At 28.6% G+C, this 21,524-nt stretch overlaps 1 protein-coding gene across 1 annotated transcript in view; it reads right to left on the bottom strand.

The window, feature by feature from the left end:
- Window positions 1–21,524, bottom strand: part of LOC106082115 (homeobox protein homothorax) — a 359,165-nt gene that overhangs the window by 267,135 nt on the left and 70,506 nt on the right. The window contains exon 6 of the mRNA XM_059363270.1: window positions 5,318–5,503. Coding sequence (XP_059219253.1) covers window positions 5,318–5,503 — 186 coding nt within the window. The remainder of the gene's footprint in view (window positions 1–5,317; window positions 5,504–21,524) is intronic.

Raw genomic sequence — 21,524 nt, 5'->3', positions numbered from 1 at the left:
TAAAATGTCTTAAGAAATGAAATTATTAACATTTCTTATTATGTATTTTTTTTTAATTTTTATAATATTATTTTATTTTTTCAAAAAAAAAAAAAAAAAAATTGTGCAAAAAATAATAAATTAACAAAATTACAAAAACTTTGAAGTTTTGAAATGTCTTAAGAAATTAAATCATTAAAAATTTTTATTATTTATTTTTTAATTTTCATAATGTTTTTTTTTTTTAAATGTCAAAAAATTAAAATTATTAAAATTTGTTATAAAGTATTTTCAGTTTATTTTTTTCCATTCTTTGATTTGAAGTTTGAATTTTAGACAAATAATTAAATTATTTCAATTTGTATTTTTTTTTTTGATTTTTTTTTTTTGTAAATTTTAAAGAAAAAAATTTTAAATATTTTTAAAAATTTTCCAAATTTTCAAAAAAAGTTATTGAGTTTCTTAATTATTTACAAAACTTTTTTAAAACATTTTAAACTTAACTGATGGAGTTTTTAAGACATTTTTTTGTAAAATTTCAAACTTTTTTTTAAAAATTTAATTTTTTTTTGCAGAAATCTAAAAGACAGCTCAGAAACTTTTAAAGATGTTAAAAATTTGTTTTAAAATTTTTGAAAAACCTTTCAATTTTTTTAAAGTATTATGAAAATTAAAAAAAAAAATTATATATCATTTTAGAGTTATAGTTGCTTATAAAATTAATTTTAAAAAAAATATTGAAGTTTATAACACTTAAAACGCCTGCTGAGAACTTTTAAAATATTAAAAATTTCTAAACATTTTGAAAATTTTCTAAACAATTTGAAAAATATCGAAAAAATTTCTAAAATTTTGAAAAAAATTCTCTGAATCTCAAACATTAAAAAAATATTTTAAAATCCTTAAAAAATTTCTAAAACAATTTCAAAACATTTTTGAATATTTTTCAAAATTTATAAAAAAATTTTAAAAATTTCCACAAAATTTAAAAATTTCTAAACAATTCGAACATTTTCTTGAAAATTTGAAAAATATCCAAGATATTTTAAAAATTTTAAAAGTCATTACAAAAATTTTTAAATTTCTCAGAAACTCAAGGGTTTCAAAAAAAAAATGTATAATCTTTGAAAATTTTCTAAAAAATTTCAAAACATATCTGAATTTTTTTTTAAATTCTTGAAAAATTTTAAAAATTTCTAAAAAAATTTTAAAAATTTCTACAATTTTCAAAAAATTTCAAAAGTTATTTAAAGAATTTTTAAATTTCTCAGAACCTCAAATATTTCAAAAATGATTCGGAATGTTTTTAAAAATTTCTAAAAAATGTTTAAAAATTTTCAAAATAATTTAAAAGTTATTAAAAAAATTTTACAATTTCTCAGAAATTCAAATATTTAAAACTTTTTTTAAGAAATTAAAAAAAAATTCTGATAATTTTTATAATTTTCTAAAAAAAATATTTAAAAATTTCTAAAAAATTTAAAAAAAACTTCCAAATATTTTTAAACATTTCCAAAAAAACTTCTAAATTAAAACAAAAATTTAATAAATTCTAAAAAAAATTGTAAAAATTTCTTTAATATTTTAAATTTTTTTCTTAAATTTAAAACTTAAAAAAACTAAAATTTTCTGAGATATAGAAAAAAATTAAAGTTTTTTGAATTTTATTAATAATTTCCGGAAACTTTTATATATTTTAAAAAACTGTAAAAGTTTCTAAAACATTTTTAAAAAATGTAAAATTTTCAAGAACAATTTTTTAAAAATTTTAATTTTTTCTAAAAAATTTTAAAAAATTTGTAAAATTTTAAAAAACATTTTTAAAAGATTTTAACATTTTCTATAAAACTTTTATAAAAATTGTAAAATTTTCAAAAACAATTTTTAAAAAATTGTAAAATTTTCTAAAATATTTAAAAAAATATGTAAAATTTACTAAAACAATTTTAAAATTTTCTATAACAATTTTACAATTTCTAAACAATTTTCAGTTAAAAATTTTAAAATTTTCTGAGATATAGAAAAAAATTAAAGTTTTCTTGAAATTTATTAAAAATTTCCGGAAAATTTTATATATGTTTAAAAAATTTTAAAATTTTCAAAAACATTTTTAAAAAATTATAAATTTTTCTTAAACTTTTTTAAAAAATAATACATTTTTCAAACAAATTTCAAAAATTTTTAAATTTTTAAAACATTTTTAAAAAAAACTAAAATTTTCTTAAACTTTTTTAAAAAATTTTTTATTTTAAAACTTTTAACTTTTATGAGAAATAGAAAATTCTTAAAAATTTAGAAAATTTTAATAAATTCATAAAATTTCTGAAATTTTCAAAATTTTTGAAGAAGTTGAAAATTTTAAATTTATGTTAGGTAAAAGTGGCAGTCCTTTACAGACTCCCTTAGACAATTTCAAGTCCATGGTGGCACCAGAGTAGCGACAGACCAAGGCCTATGGTGGAAATCGATACCAAGACCCTCGCAATAGTAATGCGAATATGATACCAACTCGGCTAACAAGAGCGCCTTGAACATTTCTAAGAAATTTAAAAATTTTCTGAGAAGTTGTAAAAAATTCTTATTTAAATAATTTTTAAGAACATGTATAACTTTGTGTTCTTGGTTTTGCTCGAGGTCGTCGAACAATTTACAAAAACAGGTGTTGGTGTTTTATTTAATTTTTTTTATTTGTAATTTTTACCAATATTTCGACCACCGCCGGTGATCTTCATGAGGTTTTTATTTTTTTTTTTTTTTTTTTTGAAACAAAACAATCGACTTTTCGACTTGTGCGCTGTAAAGGAAAGGTCGATTGTTTTGTTTTAAAATTTAAAACCCTGATGAAGATCACCGGCGTTGGTCGAAATATTGGTAAAAATTACAAATAATACACCAACACCTGTTTTTGTAAATTGTTCGATGACTTTGAGTCAAACCAAGAAGACAAAGTTATAAAATTCCAAAGGTTAACAAAAAACATCACCAAATTTTTAAGAACATTGCAAAATTTTAGAAGTTTTAAAAATTTATAATTTGTAAAATTTTTAAACAAATATTAAAAAATTTTAAAAAATATTTTAAATCTCCAAAATTTTTAAAATTTTTAAGAAATTTTCAAAATTTATAAGAAATTTTAAACACATCTAAGAAATTCTGTAAAATTTTATACATATCTAAAAATTTCCAAAGAATTTTGAGTCCAAAAAAATTTTAAAATTTCTAAAAATTTCTCAAAATTTCAAAAAAACTTAAATATCCATAAAAATTTAAAAAAAAAATCCTAAAAATTTTAAAAAAAATTCCTAAAAATTTTAAACATATTTGAGTTCTTTTTTTTAAATTTAAACAAATTTAAAAATTTCCGAAAAATGTCTCAAAACTCAAAAAATTTTATAAATTTAAAAACAAAAAATTGCTTTTAATTTAAATTAATTGCAATTTTTTTTTTTTTTTAAATATTGGAAACTTAAAAAAAATTAGTTTTAAAATTGCTTTTTTTCTATTTCAAATATTAAAAAAAATTATTTTTAAATTGCAAAATATAAAAATCCAATATAGAAATTAAAAAAAAATTTTTACATATTTGAAAATATTTTTTTTTTTTTTAATTTGAATTTTAAAAAAATTTTATAACTTTAAAAATAAATAAAATTTTTTTTTTTTATTAAAAAAAAAATTTATAATTTTAGGGACTTCTTATACATTCTAAAACTTCAAAATTCTTGAAAGAAAAAACATTTATTTTTTATTAAAAAAAAATAATGAATTTTTTAAAATTTTGTAAAAAGGGTTAAAACATTATTCAGAATTCCAAAATTAAAAAAAAAATTGTAAAAAAATATGAACAACCTGTTGAAATCAAAAAAAAAAAAATCCTATATAAAAAAATCATCAAAATTGGGGACCTTTTGCTTTACTTCCGAAACTTCCAAAAATTTAAAAAAATAAAGATTTTTTCCTGCTAACTTAAAACATGGAGGGATAAAATTTGTTTCTCTTGTAGTTGTGAGGGGTTAAGGGTTAGTAAAGTTTTAGTAAAATATAATAATAATAATAAGAAAAAATAAATGTGGTTTAAAGAAAATAGACATAATCACAAATTAATGATTTTGTAAATATTTTCAATTTGTAGTTTTGAGTTAGTTAGTTGGTTTTGTTAAAAAATGTTATTTTTATATATATATATAATGTATATATACTATATTGGCGAGCTATATGGGCCTCTTGCAAAAACGAAGTTTTCTCTTTTTCTGGTTTACTTTTAAATTTTTAAGTTTTCTTTTTCTTTTTTTGTAGTAGTAGTAGTAGTTGCGGTACTTTTTACAAATGTTTTTTTAAAGATTTTCAAAAAAAAAAATATTGATTGTGGTTTTTTTTGTAGTATATTACAATTTTCTTTATATCTTTATCATAAAATATAAAAAACAAAAATATTTTTTTTCTTGTATTCAATAAAATGGCTTTTTTTAAATATTGGTTTCTGTTATTGTGTTTTTTAGGATTTTTTTTTTCAATTATTGCCTTCAATTTCATTCGAAAAAATATTTTTGTTTTTTTTTTTGTTTGCATTTTGACATAAATCACCACATTTACATAAGAGAATTTATACACACAAATGCATGACTATCAGTGAGTGAGAAAAATTGTAAAAAAAAAATTGCAGCACGTATAGTATCTTTTTTAGGCATGAATTTCTGTTTTTTTTTCTTGTATGGAACCATAAAAAACTGCAATAAATTAAAAACTTTGCACTTAGATATATGGTTTTAGTTTTTAAAGTAGAGAAAAATCAATTCCCATTTCAACTTCCAGACTGTTTTTGCAGATTGTATGTTGAGATTTCTTTTTAAAAACTATTACGCACTTTTTTGCTCGAGTGTACAGCTTTTTGGAATTTAGCAGATGTTTTATAGACTTTAAAGCAGCTTCCCTTTGGTTTAACGAAAATCATGTTGCTATACGTGTTGCAATTTTTTTCTTTTGTGAAAATTTTTTGTTTGTTTCTTTGTTTGGTAAAACGATAAGTCATTCTTTGGGATAATTTCTTGAAAACGTGGTTTTATGCGGTTTGCGTTATTATTTAATTTTTTTACTATTCTTGGGTTTCTTCTTATTATTCTGTTTTAAAATTTTTGGTAATTTACACATTTGTTTTTTTTTTTAATTTTTTTAATTATTTATATTTTTTTTTTTTTAATTAATATTTTTAATCCCAGGGCATTGTGAGCACCCGCTTCGTTTTTGCAAGAAGGTCGTTATCGTACTACGAACATGGGTGCACCACCGCATTGTAGCTCGCCAATATAGGACCATGTGCTCCCGCGAAGGGGGTACTCACAACGTCTGGTGTACTAGCTCCATCGGTGTGTGATGTTGAATCGGCATTACTTCTTCCTTCACCATTAGCTGAACCCAATTCTGGTGGTTTGGTGGTGTCCCGTTCGTCAATTACTAAATCTATTGGCATTTTACCCTTTAAACATGAGATATATCGATGACAGAAATTATCGCATAGTTCATGTACCTATTTTGGATTTTATAGGATTTTTTTGTTGTTTTGGTTTGGTTTGGTTTTGTTTATTGGTTGAGCGGTTGCAGGTAGCATGTTGGAAATTTGTCGATATTGGGTTTGGTATTTTTGTATTTGGTTTTGCGTTATTGTTTTACGTGTTTTTTCAGACGTAGACGCAGTAGTGGTAGCAAATTGTGCGTTTTTTTCGACATAGAGAGAAGAAAGAGAAAAAAAGAAAAAAGAACGGGAAATTAGTTTTCTTTGTCAAAAACATGTTTTTCGTTTCTTTTAGAGGTTTTTTTTTCAAATCTTATCTTAAGGGTAAAAGTGTTTTTTTCTTGGGTTTTGGTAGTTGTTGTGGGTGTTGGAGATATTTTTCTAGGGTTCATAATGGTGCAAAGTTGAATTTATTGCGTAAACATTTATGAATTATCTAGGAAAGTTTCCAAAAAAAAAAAACAAATATTAAAAAAAAAATAAAACAAAAATAAATAAAATAAAAAATTATACAGATATGATATAAAAGTATATACTTAAATCTAGTAAATATTAAATATCAAGAAAAATGCCTTAAATGTCATTATATATGGGCTTAAAATAATTTAAAAGCTTTAAAATTAAGCTTAAAAAGCTTTAAAGCTTTATAAGTGAAGAAACCCCGTTTTTCACTTTAAGCCCTATCATAATCTTTAGTGCAACAAAATTTAGGAATAAATCAACAACAAAAATGTAAGTTGCAAATTGTTTTAAAAGCTTTCAAAATAAGCTTCAAAAGCTTTAAAGCTTTATGAGTTAAGAAAACCCGTTTTTCACTTTAAGACCTATCATGATTTTGAGTGCAACAAAATTTAGGAATAAATCAACAACAAAAATATAAGTCTCAAATTGTTTTAAAAGCTTTAACATTAAGCTTCAAAAGCTTTAAAGCTTTATGAGTTTAAAAAAAATGGCTTTCACTTCCAGCCCTATTATGATCTTTAGTGCAACAAAATTTTGGAATAAATCAACAATACAAAAATATAAGTCTCAAATTGTTTCAAAAGCTTTAAAATTAAGCTTCAAAAGCTTTAAAGCTTTATGAATAAAGAAAAACTGTTTTTCACTTTAAGCCCTATTATGATCTTTAGTGCAACAAAATTTAGGAATAAATCAACAACAAAGATATAAGTCTCAAATTGTTTTAAAAGCTTTAAAATTAAGATTCAAAAGCTTTAAAGCTTTATGAGTTAAGAAAAACTGTTTTTCACTTTAAGCCCTATCATGATCTTTAGTCCAACAAAATTTAGGAATAAATCTACAAAAATAGAAAGACCGACAATTTAGAGTTAACACGTCAAAAGAGCTTTGAAAGCTTCATACTCCAACTTTTCACATCATTCAATGATTTTTTCGGCAAAAGGCTCGATATAACCCCGGATATAAGTTTACATTAAAGCTGGAAGCTTCAGATTCCAATTTTTCACATCATTGAACGATTTTTTTGCCAAAAGGCTTGAAATAATCTCGTGTGTATGTTTACATTAAAACTCATTACCAATTTGAAGAAAAATCATCCAAAAAGCTTCAAAAGCTTTAGGTGCTAAAAGCTTAAAAGCTCTTTTTATACCAAAAAGGCTCAGTTGAAGCCTTAGCATATATGCGGATAGTGTTTGTTGAATAATTGAATAATAAATAATGCCTTTGTGCTTAAAAAGCTTTTGAAAAGCTCTGTTGAAAAAATGAACTTTGAGAAGAATTCTAAAAAACTTAAAAGCTGTTTGTATACCAAAAACGCTCAGTTGAAGCCTTAGCATATATATAAATAGTGTTTGTCGAATTATTTTCAACAAGGAAACCTCTAAATTTATGTCCGAATGCCTTTAAAGCTTTTGTGCTTTAAAAGTTTTTGAAAAGCTCTGTAGAAAAAATTAACTTTGAGAAGAATTCATGTATAATTTGAGACTTAATGAGTAAAAAATGATGAATGATAGATTATGCAGATCGGAAACATTTCCGAGCTTTCAAAGCTTTTATTCTAAAAAGCTCTAAAAACTATGAACATTTTCCAGAAAATGATATAAAGCTTTAACAAGTACTTTTACTTCGTTTGTTATTTAAGAAAAAGTTGTCTAGTTGCAATACGCATTAGAAAAATTACTAGAAAAGCTTTTGCCAAAGCTTTATAAAGAAAGCTTTTAAAAAGTTTGCAGATCTAGTACGGAAAACGTTTTGTAATTATTTTAGCTGCTTTACAGATCGGAAACGTTTCCTAGCTTTCAAAGCTTTTATAGTTTAGTAGCTTTTCCGAGTTTACCCGAAAGCTTTTGCAGAAGAAAGTTTTTTAAGATGTTTTTTTTGTAAAGTTATAAGGTGACTCTTCTTTGAAACCTTTCAATTGTATCTAGAGATTTCGATATTTTATTGAAAGGTTTTCCATAAAGCTTTTCACATAAAAGCTTTCCAGAAAGCTTTTTAACTACAAAAGCTATTTTGCCGTATTTCTTGCCTCATGGGACTTGAGGATTGGATTTCTCCTCCTTCCAACCATTCTGCTTTTTGGGCCTATATTCAAAGCTTTGATGGTTTAGCAGCTTTTCCGAGTTTACCTGAAAGCTTTTGCAGAAAGTTTCTTAGGACTTTTTGTTATAAACTAATAAGTTATCTTTTCTTTGAAACCTTTCAATTATATCTAGAGATTTCGATATTTTATGAAAGGTTTTTCATAAAGCTTTTAACATAAAAGCTTTCCTGAAAGCTTTTTATCTACAAAAGCTATTTTACCCGTATTTGACTGGAAGTTCCGTACAGGACTTCCAGATTAGATTTCACCTCCTTCCAAACGTTCTGCATTTTTGGGCCTATATTCAATGCTTTTATGGTTTAGTAGCTTTTCCAAGTTTACCCGAAAGCTTTTAGCCTAAAAGCTTTCCTGAAAACTTTTTATCTACAAAAGCAATTTTTCCAGTATTTCTTGCCTCATGGGACTTCCAGATTGGATTTCTCCTCCTTCGAACCATTCTACATTTTTGGGCCTATATTGAAAGCTTTTATGATTTAGTAGCTTTTCCGAGTTTACCAGAAAGTTTTTTAGGATTTTTTGGTGTAAACTAATAACCACAACCATTTTCCTTTCTCGGGCCTCTATTCTTAGCTTTTATGGTTTAGGAGCCTTCCTTTACCTGCTAAACTTTGTTGACTTGCCTTTGCAGCTTTTATACAAAATAAAACTCCATCAAATTCATGATAGACATGCAAATGAGTTTTTGCGTATAGTTGGCGTTTTTTTTTTAACCCTACCTATGGAAAAAATGGCGCATTGTTTCAGGGGCCTAAAAAGGAGTAAAATGAGAGTAAACCTACAACAATAGCAAAACTAAGAACCAGAACAAAAATAGTATTTTAGAGCCAAGGCAAAAAGCCGGCCGGTTTTGTGGCCATCGGCTGGCCGGCTGGTAGAAAAACGAAACTCCACAACAACAGCAAAAGAACGCAAAAATTGGCATAAATATGCATCAGAGTCCGCCTTTGTTGGCTGATTTTTATTTCATTTTATGTTTACAGTCCATAGGTTTGGTTCATATGCATATTTGGCCTAAAGGCATCATCATCATCAGCAGAGGCAGCAGCAGCAGCAACAACATCATCTCAATGGGCATTGTGGTAACCATGGCTAACTTTATCACCACAGCCATACAGTCGCTTTTTGTTATTGGCCATTTTTTGTGTTATTTTAGTATTCACTCTATATGCTAAATACTTAGGGTATGTGTGTATAGAGAAATGCGTTTGAAAAAACGACTGCAATTCTGTTTAAACTTTAAACACAGAGTTGCATTTGGCCAAAGGTGCCTTGAGTGTTCAGTGATCATTTTGGTGCGTTGCTTGGTTAGCAGGGCCAACAAAGAGTAAGATAACATTTGAAAGATAATGATTTTTTGTTGGCCAAGGGCCTTAAGAATTTTTGGGCTAGGGAAGTTGGGGGGCTATGTTTAGGCTTTAAAAAGTGCTATCATGTTGGTGAGGATGATGATTTGAAATTTGAAGGAGCAGCTTGTTTAAGCTCTAGAAGCAGCAGGCTTATAACATCCGTTTGATATGCAAATAATGCTAAAGTTTTCAGCTTTGTTTTTGTAATGCGTTTTATTCAACTCTTTAGCGTTGTTGTTGTTGTAGTTGCTGCTGTTATTGTTTCGTTTTCTTTATCGTGCTCAAAATTTTTGTGTCACTGGTAAAAATATATAATTTTTTTTTTCTCTGGTATGTTTGTTGGTTGGTTGCGCTGTTGTTTTGTTCATTGTTTTCTGAGTGAGTAGTCTCTGGCCAAGTGAACTTGTTAAACTGGTTTAACTGTAGCGTAGCATAGTATAACAGCGTTTGCGCATGCGCACTTTGTTTCTGGCGTTTTTTTTTTTGAGTTTCATCGCGCATGCAGTAGAAGCTGACCAGTCAAGCCGATTGTAAGGCAGGCAGACAGTCAAGCAGTCAGTCAGCCAGCCAGTTAGCCATTTAGCTTCCCAACCAAAAGTAACCGTAAGAGAAGGTTGTCTCCCTGCCTGGTTATTGCCTTGGCCCCCTACTCCTCCTTAACTGTGGGAGCTGACGTTTTTGGTTTTTTTTTTTTTTTGGTAGTTGTCTACCCCCGTTAACAAAAAAACAGTTTGCGGTCAATGTTATTGTCACCAAGAAAGAAAAATCCCAACCGTCCAGCTTAAATCCCAAGGAACTTTAACTGTTTATTTTTAGCTGTGTGTTGTTCATAGCCTTCCTTTCGAGCCCAAAAAAAACTGGCCAAAAAATACTGGTTTGCCAAAATAGATGCCCAAAAAGAAAGTTTTCCTTTCCCCCACAAACAAAAAATAGGGTGATCATATGAAGTTTTGTTTCGTTTTTTGGTTTTTTGACTCAAAATGATAAATTGCCTTTTTCTTTGAGTTGGTGGGGCAAAAAAATGGCATTTATTCATTTTATTGCCTTATTTTGCTAATTATTAATTTTATGATTTGTTGTGGTCCGTCTGGGGCTTCTTGTTTTGAATTTTTTGTATATTACGACCACAATACAAAGTCCAATGAATGGTCCAGACTAAGGCTATTTGTCTCTTCGGCAAAGGCAGAATTTATAATTTTTGCAGATGTAGAGTCCCTTTAGCAGTCTTTACATCGTGAAAAATAAACAGCATAATGAAAGAAAAAATCAAATTTCGTTTGAAAGAAAATATTTATAAAGCAGGAAAACGGCTTTGCAGAACTTTGAATACCGGCTGTCACTTATATGTCCAAGGCCGATATATTGCAATAAAGGCCGATTATGACTTAACTCGGCACAGACGCCAAGGAATCTAACACAACTGACTGTGCTAAATTGGGCCTCATGTGGGTGAAAGATCATAAATTGGTCTAAAAATTTGCTAATTTTATTGCTATTCAAGGCTATTCTACGGACAAAAAACAAAACAATCTGTGCAAAGTTTCAACTCCATATCATATTTTTTGAAAACAGTAGCGTGATTTCTACAGACACACGGACGGACATGGCTAGAAGGCCTTAGCATTTTGTGGGTATCAAAAATATATAAACTTTATACGCTTGAAAATGTAAATTGTTTCCAAACATCCATAGTATGTTAAAAATATATATTTTTTTAAATTTTTTTCAAAATTTTTTTTAATTTGTTTTCAAAAATTTTTTTAATTTTTTTTCAAAAATTTTTTTAAATTTTCTTCAAAAATTTTTTTCAAATTTTTTTTTTAAAATTTTTTTTTTTTACTTTTTTAAAATTTTTTTTTTTTTTAATTTTTTCAAAAATTTTTTCTAAAAATGTTTTCAAAACTTTTTTTTAAATTTTTTTCAAAATTTTTTTCGAAATTTTTTAAAATTTTTTTTCAATATTCTTTTCAATTTTTTTTTTAAATTAAAAAGAATTTTCCCAAAATTTTTTCTGTGTGATTTTTTTTAATTTTCCCTTTTTAAAATTTTTTTTCAAAATTTTTTGTTTTCAAAAATGTTTTCAATTTTTTTTTTTAGCTTTTTTGAAAATTTTGTTTTTTTTTAAATTTTTTCAAAAATTTTTTCTAAATTTTTTTTTTTAAAACTTTTTTTTAATTTTTTTTCAAAATTTTTTTCGAAATTTTTTAAAACATTTTTTTTTCAATATTCTTTTCAAATTTTTTTTTTTAAATTAAAAAGAATTTTCCCAAAATTTTTTCTGTGTGATTTTTTTTTATACCCTCCACCATAAGATGGGGGGTATACTAATTTCGTCATTCTGTTTGTAACTACTCGAAATATTCGTCTGAGACCCCATAAAGTATATATATTCTTGATCGTCGTGAAATTTTATGTCGATCTAGCCATGTCCGTCCGTCTGTCCGTCCGTCCGTCCGTCCGTCCGTCCGTCCGTCCGTCCGTCTGTCTGTCGAAAGCACGCTAACTTCCGAAGGAGTAAAGCTAGCCGCTTGAAATTTTGCACAAATACTTCTTATTAGTGTAGGTCGGTTGGTATTGTAAATGGGCCATATCGGTCCATGTTTTGATATAGCTGCCATATAAACCGATCTTGGGTCTTGACTTCTTGAGCCTCTAGAGTGAGCAATTCTTATCCGATTGGAATGAAATTTTGCACGACGTGTTTTGTTATGATATCCAACAACTGTGCCAAGTATGGTTCAAATCGGTTGATAACCTGATATAGCTGCCATATAAACCGATCGTGGGTCTTGACTTCTTGAGCCTCTAGAGTGCGGAATTCTTATCCGATTTAAATAAAATTTTGCACGACGTGTTTTGTTATGATATCCAACAACTGTGCCAAGTATGGTTCAAATCGGCTCATAACCTGATATAGCTGCCATATAAACCGATCTTGGGTCTTGACTTCTTGAGCCTCTAGAGTGCGCAATTCTTATCCGATTGGGATGAAATTTTGCACGACGTGTTTTGTTATGATATCCAACAACTGTGCCAAGTATGGTTCAAATCGGTACATAACCTGATATAGCTGCCATAAAAACCGATCTTGGGTCTTGACTTCTTGAGCCTCTAGAAGGCGCAATTCTTATCCGATTTGAATGAAATTTTGCACGACGTGTTTTGTTATTATATCCAACAACTCTGCCAAGTATGGTTCAAATCGGCTCATAACCTGATATAGCTGCCATATAAACCGATCTTGGGTCTTGACTTTTTGAGCCTCTAGAGTGCGCAATTCTTATCCGATTTGCCTGAAATTTTGTACGACGGATTCTCTTATGACCATTAACATACGTGTTTGTTATGGTCTGAATCGGTCTATAGCCCGATACAGCTCCCATATAAATCGATCTCTCTATTTTACTTCTTGAGCCCCCAAGGGCGCAATTCTTATTCGAATTGGCTGACATTTTACACAGGTCTCCAACATATAATTTAATTGTGGTCCAAACTGGACCATATCTTGATAGCGCTCTAATAGCAGATCAAATCCGGAAAAAGAACTCGACAAATGCGACCATGGTGGAGGGTATATAAGATTCGGCCCGGCCGAACTTAGCACGCTTTTACTTGTTATTTTTCCTTTCTCTTCCCTAAGCATCGCCTCTTGCACCCTTGCCCTTTATTGAAATGGCTTGTATAGTAATGCATTTTATAAATTGTTATGTTCAGTTTATGGTTGTTATTGTTGTCATTGTGTGTGAAGTAATAATAATAATATAGCCTCGGCCATGGAGTAGGCCCAGGAGCCTTAAAGATGATGGGGGTTGGTTGGTTAGCTGGCTGGCTGGCTGGCCATCTCATATAAGTGAAAAGAGTCAGAAGCCATTTGGAATTGTCATCATCATCAACACAAAAATAATATCAGCAATGCAAGGCGCGCATTGCCGCTTATTCCCATAACCAACAGCACCATCACACACCATTGTCGCCATGCATTTTGCTCATGGCCCAGCATCTTCTCAAACTTATGTGGCTATAGCTGCAGCTGATGTTGATGATCATCATTCTCATTGGCAAACACTTTGGCCAACGTCTGCTCAAACATCGTCATCGTCAACGTCGTGTGTGCTGATGCATTGTTAATGATAATTTTGATTAATTTGTCAAGTGTTGAATTTGACATGTTAAGCGAGCAAAATGCTGACTTGAAACTGGTGTATTGTCCAATGAAGGAAGAGGATGTGGAGGAAAACCAAAGGAGATGGTCATAATAACTCTGGTATACCCATGTGTGTGTCCCCGAATGAGAACAGGCATGTTATGGTCCAGGCCAAAGCAGGCCTAGCAAGTAAGTCTGTCTGTCTGTCTGGAAATGACGGTGTAACTCAACCAGCCAACCAACCAACCAACCAGCCAACCAACAACTGTGCATAACTAAGTGACTGTTTGTTTGTTTGCTGGCTTACTTGCTTCACTCATTGAGGCATTGTCAAGCCCTCTTCATCAGCCACAATGCGATATGATGCTGCTGCTGCAACACTTACTATCTTTTTGCCACATCATAAGACATCATACCACCAGAGCTTCGAGTACACATACTGTACAATTCTTTCAATATGAATTCATGAAATTTATGTACGGTTTCCCTTTTCCTTGTTCCTGTTCCAATGTTTTCTTCTTCATGCTCTACTACTGCTTAACGAAAAATTCTTTTAATTGTTGTTGTATTTGGGTGGCATGTCAACTATTTGCAGCACAAAATTATGTTTGCTATGTTTTGTGATAAGTTAATAAAACATTTCAAAAAGCAGTAAAAAAAAGCACACGGGGAAAATTATGACATAAATTGCATGGAATTGCTATGTGCTTGAAATATTGAACGTGTTGCCTTAGCTAATTGAGAAATTATTAATCAGCAGAAAGAAAGAAAAAAAAAACAAACAGAAACAGTAGAGATTTCCCTTAGGTAATAACATTAATTGAAAAGATTTTTTGTCAAAGGAGCAAAAAAAAACGGAGCAAACATGATAAAATGTAAAAAATTCTTAATAAGGAGTTTATTAAAAAAAGCTTTCAGGGCAAGAAGCTTTAGGGAAAATATAGCAATATCTAATAGCAAATGGTATATAAAAAGCATTTAAAAATGAAATTTCAGTAAATTATCATAAAAGCTTTGAGGACAAAAAAAGCTTTAAGGGAAATCAAAACCTAAAAAATAACTACAGAATTTTGTAATTGGGAATTTCTAAGGGTAAATGCAATGTAAAAAGTTTAAAATTTTGAAGAATAAGAGAGAAAAAAAAGCAAATTACCAAAAAAGCTTTTAGGGCAAAAAGCTTTGAAGAGTCACCAAATGTTAAAAGAGTAGTATAGAATCCGGAAATTTTGAATTTTCTAAGGTTATTGAATAATAAGAACTTTCAACTGTGAAAATGAATACAAAAGCTTAAAAGCTAAAAGCTTTAAATAAAACTTTTAGAATAAAAAAAGCTTTAAGGGAAATCAAAACCTATGAAATCACTACAGAATTTTGTAATTGGGAATTTCTGAAGGCAAATGTAATGTAAAAAGCTTTAAAATTTTGAAGAATAGTAGAAAAAAAAAATATTACCATAAAAGCTTTTAGGGCAAAAAGCTTTGAAGAATCACAAAAAGTTAAAAGAGTAGTATAGAATCGGGAAATGTTGAATTTTCTAAGGTTATTGAATAATAAGAACTTTCAAATGTGAAAGATAATACAAAAGCTTTCTGGAAAATCTTTACATACCAACCCAGTTTGAGTAGGCTGAATTTTTTCAGAATTTTAGGATTTTTGTTTAAAGCTTTTACTAAAACCTCTTTTCAAAAATAAGCTTTAATGAGCTTTCTGATACTGCAAAATTGTAGGCTGCTAGAAAAATTAAGTTTTCTAAGATCAATTGATTATAAAGAGCTTTAAAATGCGAAAGTTTCAAGAAAAGCTTTAAAGATTAAAGCTTTTATCTTTCAATTATCAATTTATCTTTCTTTTTTTCTTCAGTTATGTATACCAAATTTTGTAAAGGCTTTTTTTAAAAGCTTTTAAACTAACATTATCCCAAAAGGCACATAGTTTTAAATCGAAATAACATTAAATAACATATAAAATAATTTTTCTTTTTTAATTCAAAAAATTTTCAAGCTTCCATTAAAAGCTTTTTCAGTGCTTTTTCTCCAAAGAGCATTCACAAGCTTTTAAGTTTTTTTTTAATGTCAGTTTGTTGGAAACTATAAATAAAAGTTAGAGATTTTTGATAACATTTTAAGCTTAATGAAATTTAAAAAAAAAGCTTTCAAAATTTGAAAGCTTTACCAAAAGCTTAAAATCTTAAAAGCTTTTCTCTATAATTTTGATAAGTTTAGGTAAATGGATTATAAAATACTATGAAATTTGACCAAAACCTTTAAACCTCTAGTAAAATTAAACAAATTTTGTGAAAGCTTTTTTTGGAAAGCTTTGCAATCTATAATAATTCAAAGCTTTAATCTATAATTTTGATCAGTTTAGGTAAATGGAATATAAAATGCTATGAAATTCGACCACAAGCTTTAAACCTTCAGTTAAATTAACCGAATTTTATGAAAGCTTTTTTGGAAAGCTTTATACTTAACCGTTTTTTAAAGGTAACAAGGTTTTTAATCAAAACTTAAGATTTAGATTTGTACTATAAATTACTTTATGTTAATTTTTTTTTTAAATCTTGCCTAAAAGCTTTTTTATGAAAGCTTTTTTCTTGAAAGCTTTTTCAAGAAAGCTTTTTTCATGAAAGCTTTTCCATGAAAGTTTTTTCATGAAAGTTTTTCATGAAAGATTTTTCATAAAAGCTTTTTCAAGAAAGCTTTTACCAGATTTAAAGCTCTCATAAATTATTTTAAAAATTATAATTTACATTATCTCTGTTGTTATTCAGTTAACAAAAAAAATTTTTAAAACACCTTTTTTTAATTTTTGTTTTTCATTTAAAGCTTTTTATCAAAAACAAAGCTTTTATCAGTTCTCCACATTCCCTGCTAGCCTAAAACTATAATTTCCATTATATTTGTTTTTGTTGATTTTTTGTTTACATTTTTTCAGCAATTTCCTTTCCGCTATGATAACAATCACAAATTTCCTCTCTTTGGCTTGATCTAAATGCAAATGTTTGTTCATTGTTAAGTTCAGTTAGATCTCATACTTAAAGCATCCGTTCCCCATAATGAGTATGAGTGAATAAATGAATGAATGAATGAAAAAGGCAAATGTTGGTTAAAGCGAGACTTTTAGACAAAATTGAATTAAATGCAATAAATAAGTAGAGCAGCTATTCTAAGCCAAAAAAAAAAACCTATTTGTCATATAGGGCCTCCAATCTAGGCGGCAGGCGAAAAGAGTTTTGACATGTTTAGGCAAAGAGGTCAACATGTAAATTTGTAATCTCAGATAGAATCTAATATGGAATATAATTTTTTTTTAATTTTTTTTTTCTCAAAAACAAATCAGTCAATTTTTTTTTCTTAGCCTTTTACAGTTTCAAATCCCAAAATGGTAACTTGTTTCTCTTCTCTTTTTTTTGGTATTTCAAATTTATCAAGATTTAAAGAAGAAGAAAAATTTACATAATTACTTATTTAAGTAAATTAGCTGCAAGAAATTAAGGAAAAACTCGAATTTTTTGGCGGTTGCAAGAAAAACTGACCATCAAGTCAAAGCAGCCAAGCATTACTTGGTGGGTTTCATTGTTAATTTGTTTCAAATGTATGGCTCAGCATATGTTTCATTCCTACAATTTTTGGTTACGCTTGGCTGAAACTGAGTTTAATTAATTTTGTTGTTGTAGTTTTTCAAAAAATCGAGGGTGGGCTTTTGCTGTGTTCTTTGTGTTTTTGTTGAAACTCGTTAACCAAAGAAAATCTTAAGCTTGGTTTATTAAGCGTGAAGTTTTTCAGTGCTCACTAACTTTGTTAATTTGTATATTAATTGTTTTTTGTTCTAAAATCTAAAAAAAAAATGAAACTCACAGCCATAAAGTTGTAGCTTTTTATTGGCTCATATTTTTTTTATTTATTTTTGAGTGCAAGGGAAGCCATTTTTAGAGCAAGTGTTATTAAATTAGCCATTAATGAGCGGAATTCACTATACAAAAACAAGGTTTATTCAAAATTAATTGGGTAAGCAAGAGGAAGTGTTTGAAATTGGGTGAGAAAAATTTTAGGGGGCATAATAAAACAAAAATTAAATAAAATTCACACATAAATTGGATTGAAGGGACAAATTAAAAAAAATAAGAAAACACAAGATTTGAAGAAAAAGAATTTCGAATTTAAGTGAAACTAGACTAATAAAGTGAGGTGTTTTTTGAAATTTTTCTAAAACTATCCAAAACTTCCTATGTCGCCCAAATTAAAAAAAATATCAGCCAAAATTTTGTGTAATGTAGATTTTTAAAAATTTCCCAGAAGCTTTATTTTTTTAATATCATTCCTAGGTTTTCGCATGCACAAATTTTTCTCTTAAGATTTTTAAAGAAGTTTTCTTCAAAAATGGGGTAAAAACATTACAAAAATCCCGGACTTTCAAAAAATTATTTGATTCAACAAATTTTTATTAGTTTTTATACCCTCCACCATAAGATGGGGGGTATACTAATTTCGTCATTCTGTTTGTAACTACTCGAAATATTCGTCTGAGACCCCATAAAGTATATATATTCTTGATCGTCGTGACATTTTATGTCGATCTAGCCATGTCCGTCCGTCTGTCCGTCCGTCCGTCCGTCCGTCCGTCCGTCCGTCCGTCCGTCTGTCTGTCGAAAGCACGCTAACTTCCGAAGGAGTAAAGCTAGCCGCTTGAAATTTTGCACAAATACTTCTTATTAGTGTAGGTCGGTTGGTATTGTAAATGGGCCATATCGGTCCATGTTTTGATATAGCTGCCATATAAACCGATCTTGGGTCTTGACTTCTTGAGCCTCTAGAGTGCGCAATTCTTATCCGATTGGGATGAAATTTTGCACGACGTGTTTTGTTATGATATCCAACAACTGTGTTAAGTATGGTTCAAATCGGTTCATAAACTGATATAGCTGCCATATAAACCGATCTTGGGTCTTGACTTCTTGAGCCTCTAGCGTGCGCAATTCTTATCCGATCAGAATGAAATTTTGCATGACGTGTTTTGTTATGATATCCAACAACTGTGCCAAGTATGGTTGAAATCGGTCCATAACCTGATATAGTTGCCATATAAACCGATCTCGGGTCTTGACTTCTTGAGCCTCTAGAGTGCGCAATTCTTATCCGATTGAAATGAAATTTTGCACGACGTGTTTTGTTATTATATCCAACAACTGTGCCAAGTATGGTTGAAATCGGTCTATAACCTGATATAGCTGCCATATAAACCGATCTGGGGTCTTGACTTCTTGAGCCTCTAGAGGGCGCAATTCTTATCCGAATGGAATGGAATTTCGCACGACGTGTTTTGTTATGATACCCAACAACTGTGCCAAGTATGGTTTAAATCGGTTTATAACCTGATATAGCTGCCATATAAACCGATCTTGGGTCTTGACTTCTTGAGCCTCTAGAGGGCACAATTCTTATCCGATTTGAATGAATTTTTGCACGAAGTATTTCGTTATTATATCCAACAACTGTGCCAAGTATGGTTGAAATCGGTCTATAACCTGATATAGCTGTCATATAAACAGATCTGGGGATTTGACTTCTTGAGCTTTTAGAGGGCGCAATTCCTATCCGATTTGGCTGAAATTTTGCATGACGTATTTTATTTTTACTTTCAACAACTGTGTCAAATAAGGTTCAATCGGTTCATAACCTGATATAGCTGCCATATAAACCGATCTGGGATCTTGACTTCTTGACCCCTAGAGGTCGCAATTATTATCCGATATGCCTGAAATTTTGTACGACGGATCCTCTCATGACCATCAACAAACGTGTTTATTATGGTCTGAATCGGTCTATAGCCCGATACAGATCCCATATAAATCTTTCTCTCTATTTTACTTCGTGAGCCCCAATGGGCGCAATTCTTATACGAATTGGCTGAAATTTTACACAGGTCTCCAACATATAATTTAATTGTGGTCCGAACCGGACCATATCTTGATATCGTTTTAATAGCAGAGCAACTCTTTTCTTATATCCTTTTTTGCCTAAGAAGAGATGCCGGGAAAAGAACTCGACAAATGCGATCCATGGTGGAGGGTATATAAGATTCGGCCCGGTCGAACTTAGCACGCTTTTACTTGTTTTTTCTATTTTTTAACTTGAATTTGGCTTATAATTGAAATTTTTACAAAAATTTTACAAAGTTTGCTTTACCTGTCAAGTTTAAACAATTTTCTGGGATTTTCCGAAAATTTCCAGGAATTGCTATTCTGGTTTTTATGCTAATATTGGAATGCTTAAAGTCTCCCATGTGTAACTCAGAAAGTGTTAAACATTTTTGTTATGTTAAAATATTTTGTATTCCCAGTATATTTTGAAAATTTCCTGGGATTTTCTAAAATTTCCCGGAATGATTTTTTTTCTCAATGTTTAGGGTTTAAGTGAAAGGCCTTTTAATTTGATATGGAATTTTCTGGGATTTTCTAGAAAACTTTTAGGAGTGATTTCCCACTAGGGAAATTTGAATATTTTGAATTTGTGATGTGGATACTAGAAAATTGTAAACTCAAAGATTGCAGGGTATTAAAAATTTTCTTTTCCTAGAATGTTTAAAAAATTTCCTGGGATTTCTTAAAATTCCACGGAATACCTTTTTTCAGTTTTTTTTTTATTAATTTTGCAAGTTTTAGTTTCAATTATTCAAAAAATACCTTTGACTATCTAAAAAATAAAAACCAGGTAAGTTTCAAAAATATCCTGGGATTTCTTAAAATTTCCCGGAATACTTTTTATACCCTATGTTTTTTTTTTTAATTTTGGAATATTTCAAGAGTAATTGCTATGTTGATCTTACAAAATTGTAAAATTATAAGATTGCAGTGCTTTAAAAATGTGCTGTGATTTTTAAAATGTTCTATTCTAAGAATGTCTTAAAAATTTCCTGGGATTTTTTAAAATTCCCTGGGATTTCTTAAAAGTTTCCCGGAATATTTTTTGAATGTTGCAAGTTTTAGTTTCAATTAATAGAAAAAGATCTTTGACTATCCGAAAAAATATAATCCCGGCAAGTTTCAAAAATATCCTGGGATTTTTTTAATTTTTTTAAAAATTTCCGGGAAAACTTATTTTAGCTTATTTCTTCAATTTTCGGGTAATTCAGAAGTAATTGCTATGTTGATCTTACAAAATTTTAAAATTATAAGATTGCAGTGCTTTAAAAATGTGCTGGGATTTTTAAAATATATTTTATTGTTAGAAGGATTTAAAAATTTACTGGGATTTTTTAAAATACCCTGGTATTTCTTAAAAGTTCCCCGGAATATTTTTTTTTGTTTTTGTTTTTTTGAATATTGCAAGTTTAAGTTTCAATTATTAAAAAAAGATCTTTCACTTTCTTAAAAAATATAATCCCGGCAAGTTTCAAAAATATCCTGGGATTTTTTAAAATTTCCTGGAATCCTTTTTTTAGTTTTTTTTTTTTAATTTTAAAGTAATTCTAGAGTAATTGCAGAGCTTTAAATATGTGCTGTTATTTCTAAAATTTTCTATTTCTAAAATATTTTAAAAAATTCCTGGGATTTTTGAAATATTAAATATATTTTTAATATATTTAATATTTTTTTAATTTTTTTTTTATTTTGCTATTCTAAGCTTGAGTTATTAAAAAAAACTCCTTTGAGTTAATAAAAAATATAATCCCGGTATATTTCAAAAATTTCCTGGGATTTCGTAAAATTTCCCGGAATCTTTTTTTAACTTATTTTGTTTTAATTTTCAAGTTTATGCTGGGTTTTTTATAAACTCTCTGAAATGACTTTTGGGATTGCTTTTTGAATAAAGGCATTTTCGTTTAATTTTTTATTGAATTTCCTGGGATTTAATAAAATTTCCCGGAATGTAGTATTTCTCTTTTATTGGGTTTAAGTTTTGAATGCTTTAAGTTTGTGCTAAAATCAAGTCTTATATGAGAAAATTAGTTTGCTATTGTATTTTTTTTTTACTTAAGCCATTT

The sequence above is a fragment of the Stomoxys calcitrans genome, chromosome 2 (genome assembly GCF_963082655.1).
Source record: "Stomoxys calcitrans chromosome 2, idStoCalc2.1, whole genome shotgun sequence".
Lineage (NCBI taxonomy): Eukaryota > Metazoa > Arthropoda > Insecta > Diptera > Muscidae > Stomoxys > Stomoxys calcitrans.
Note: the sequence above shows the minus strand (reverse complement) of the source record. Positions and strands in the feature narration are given on the sequence as shown.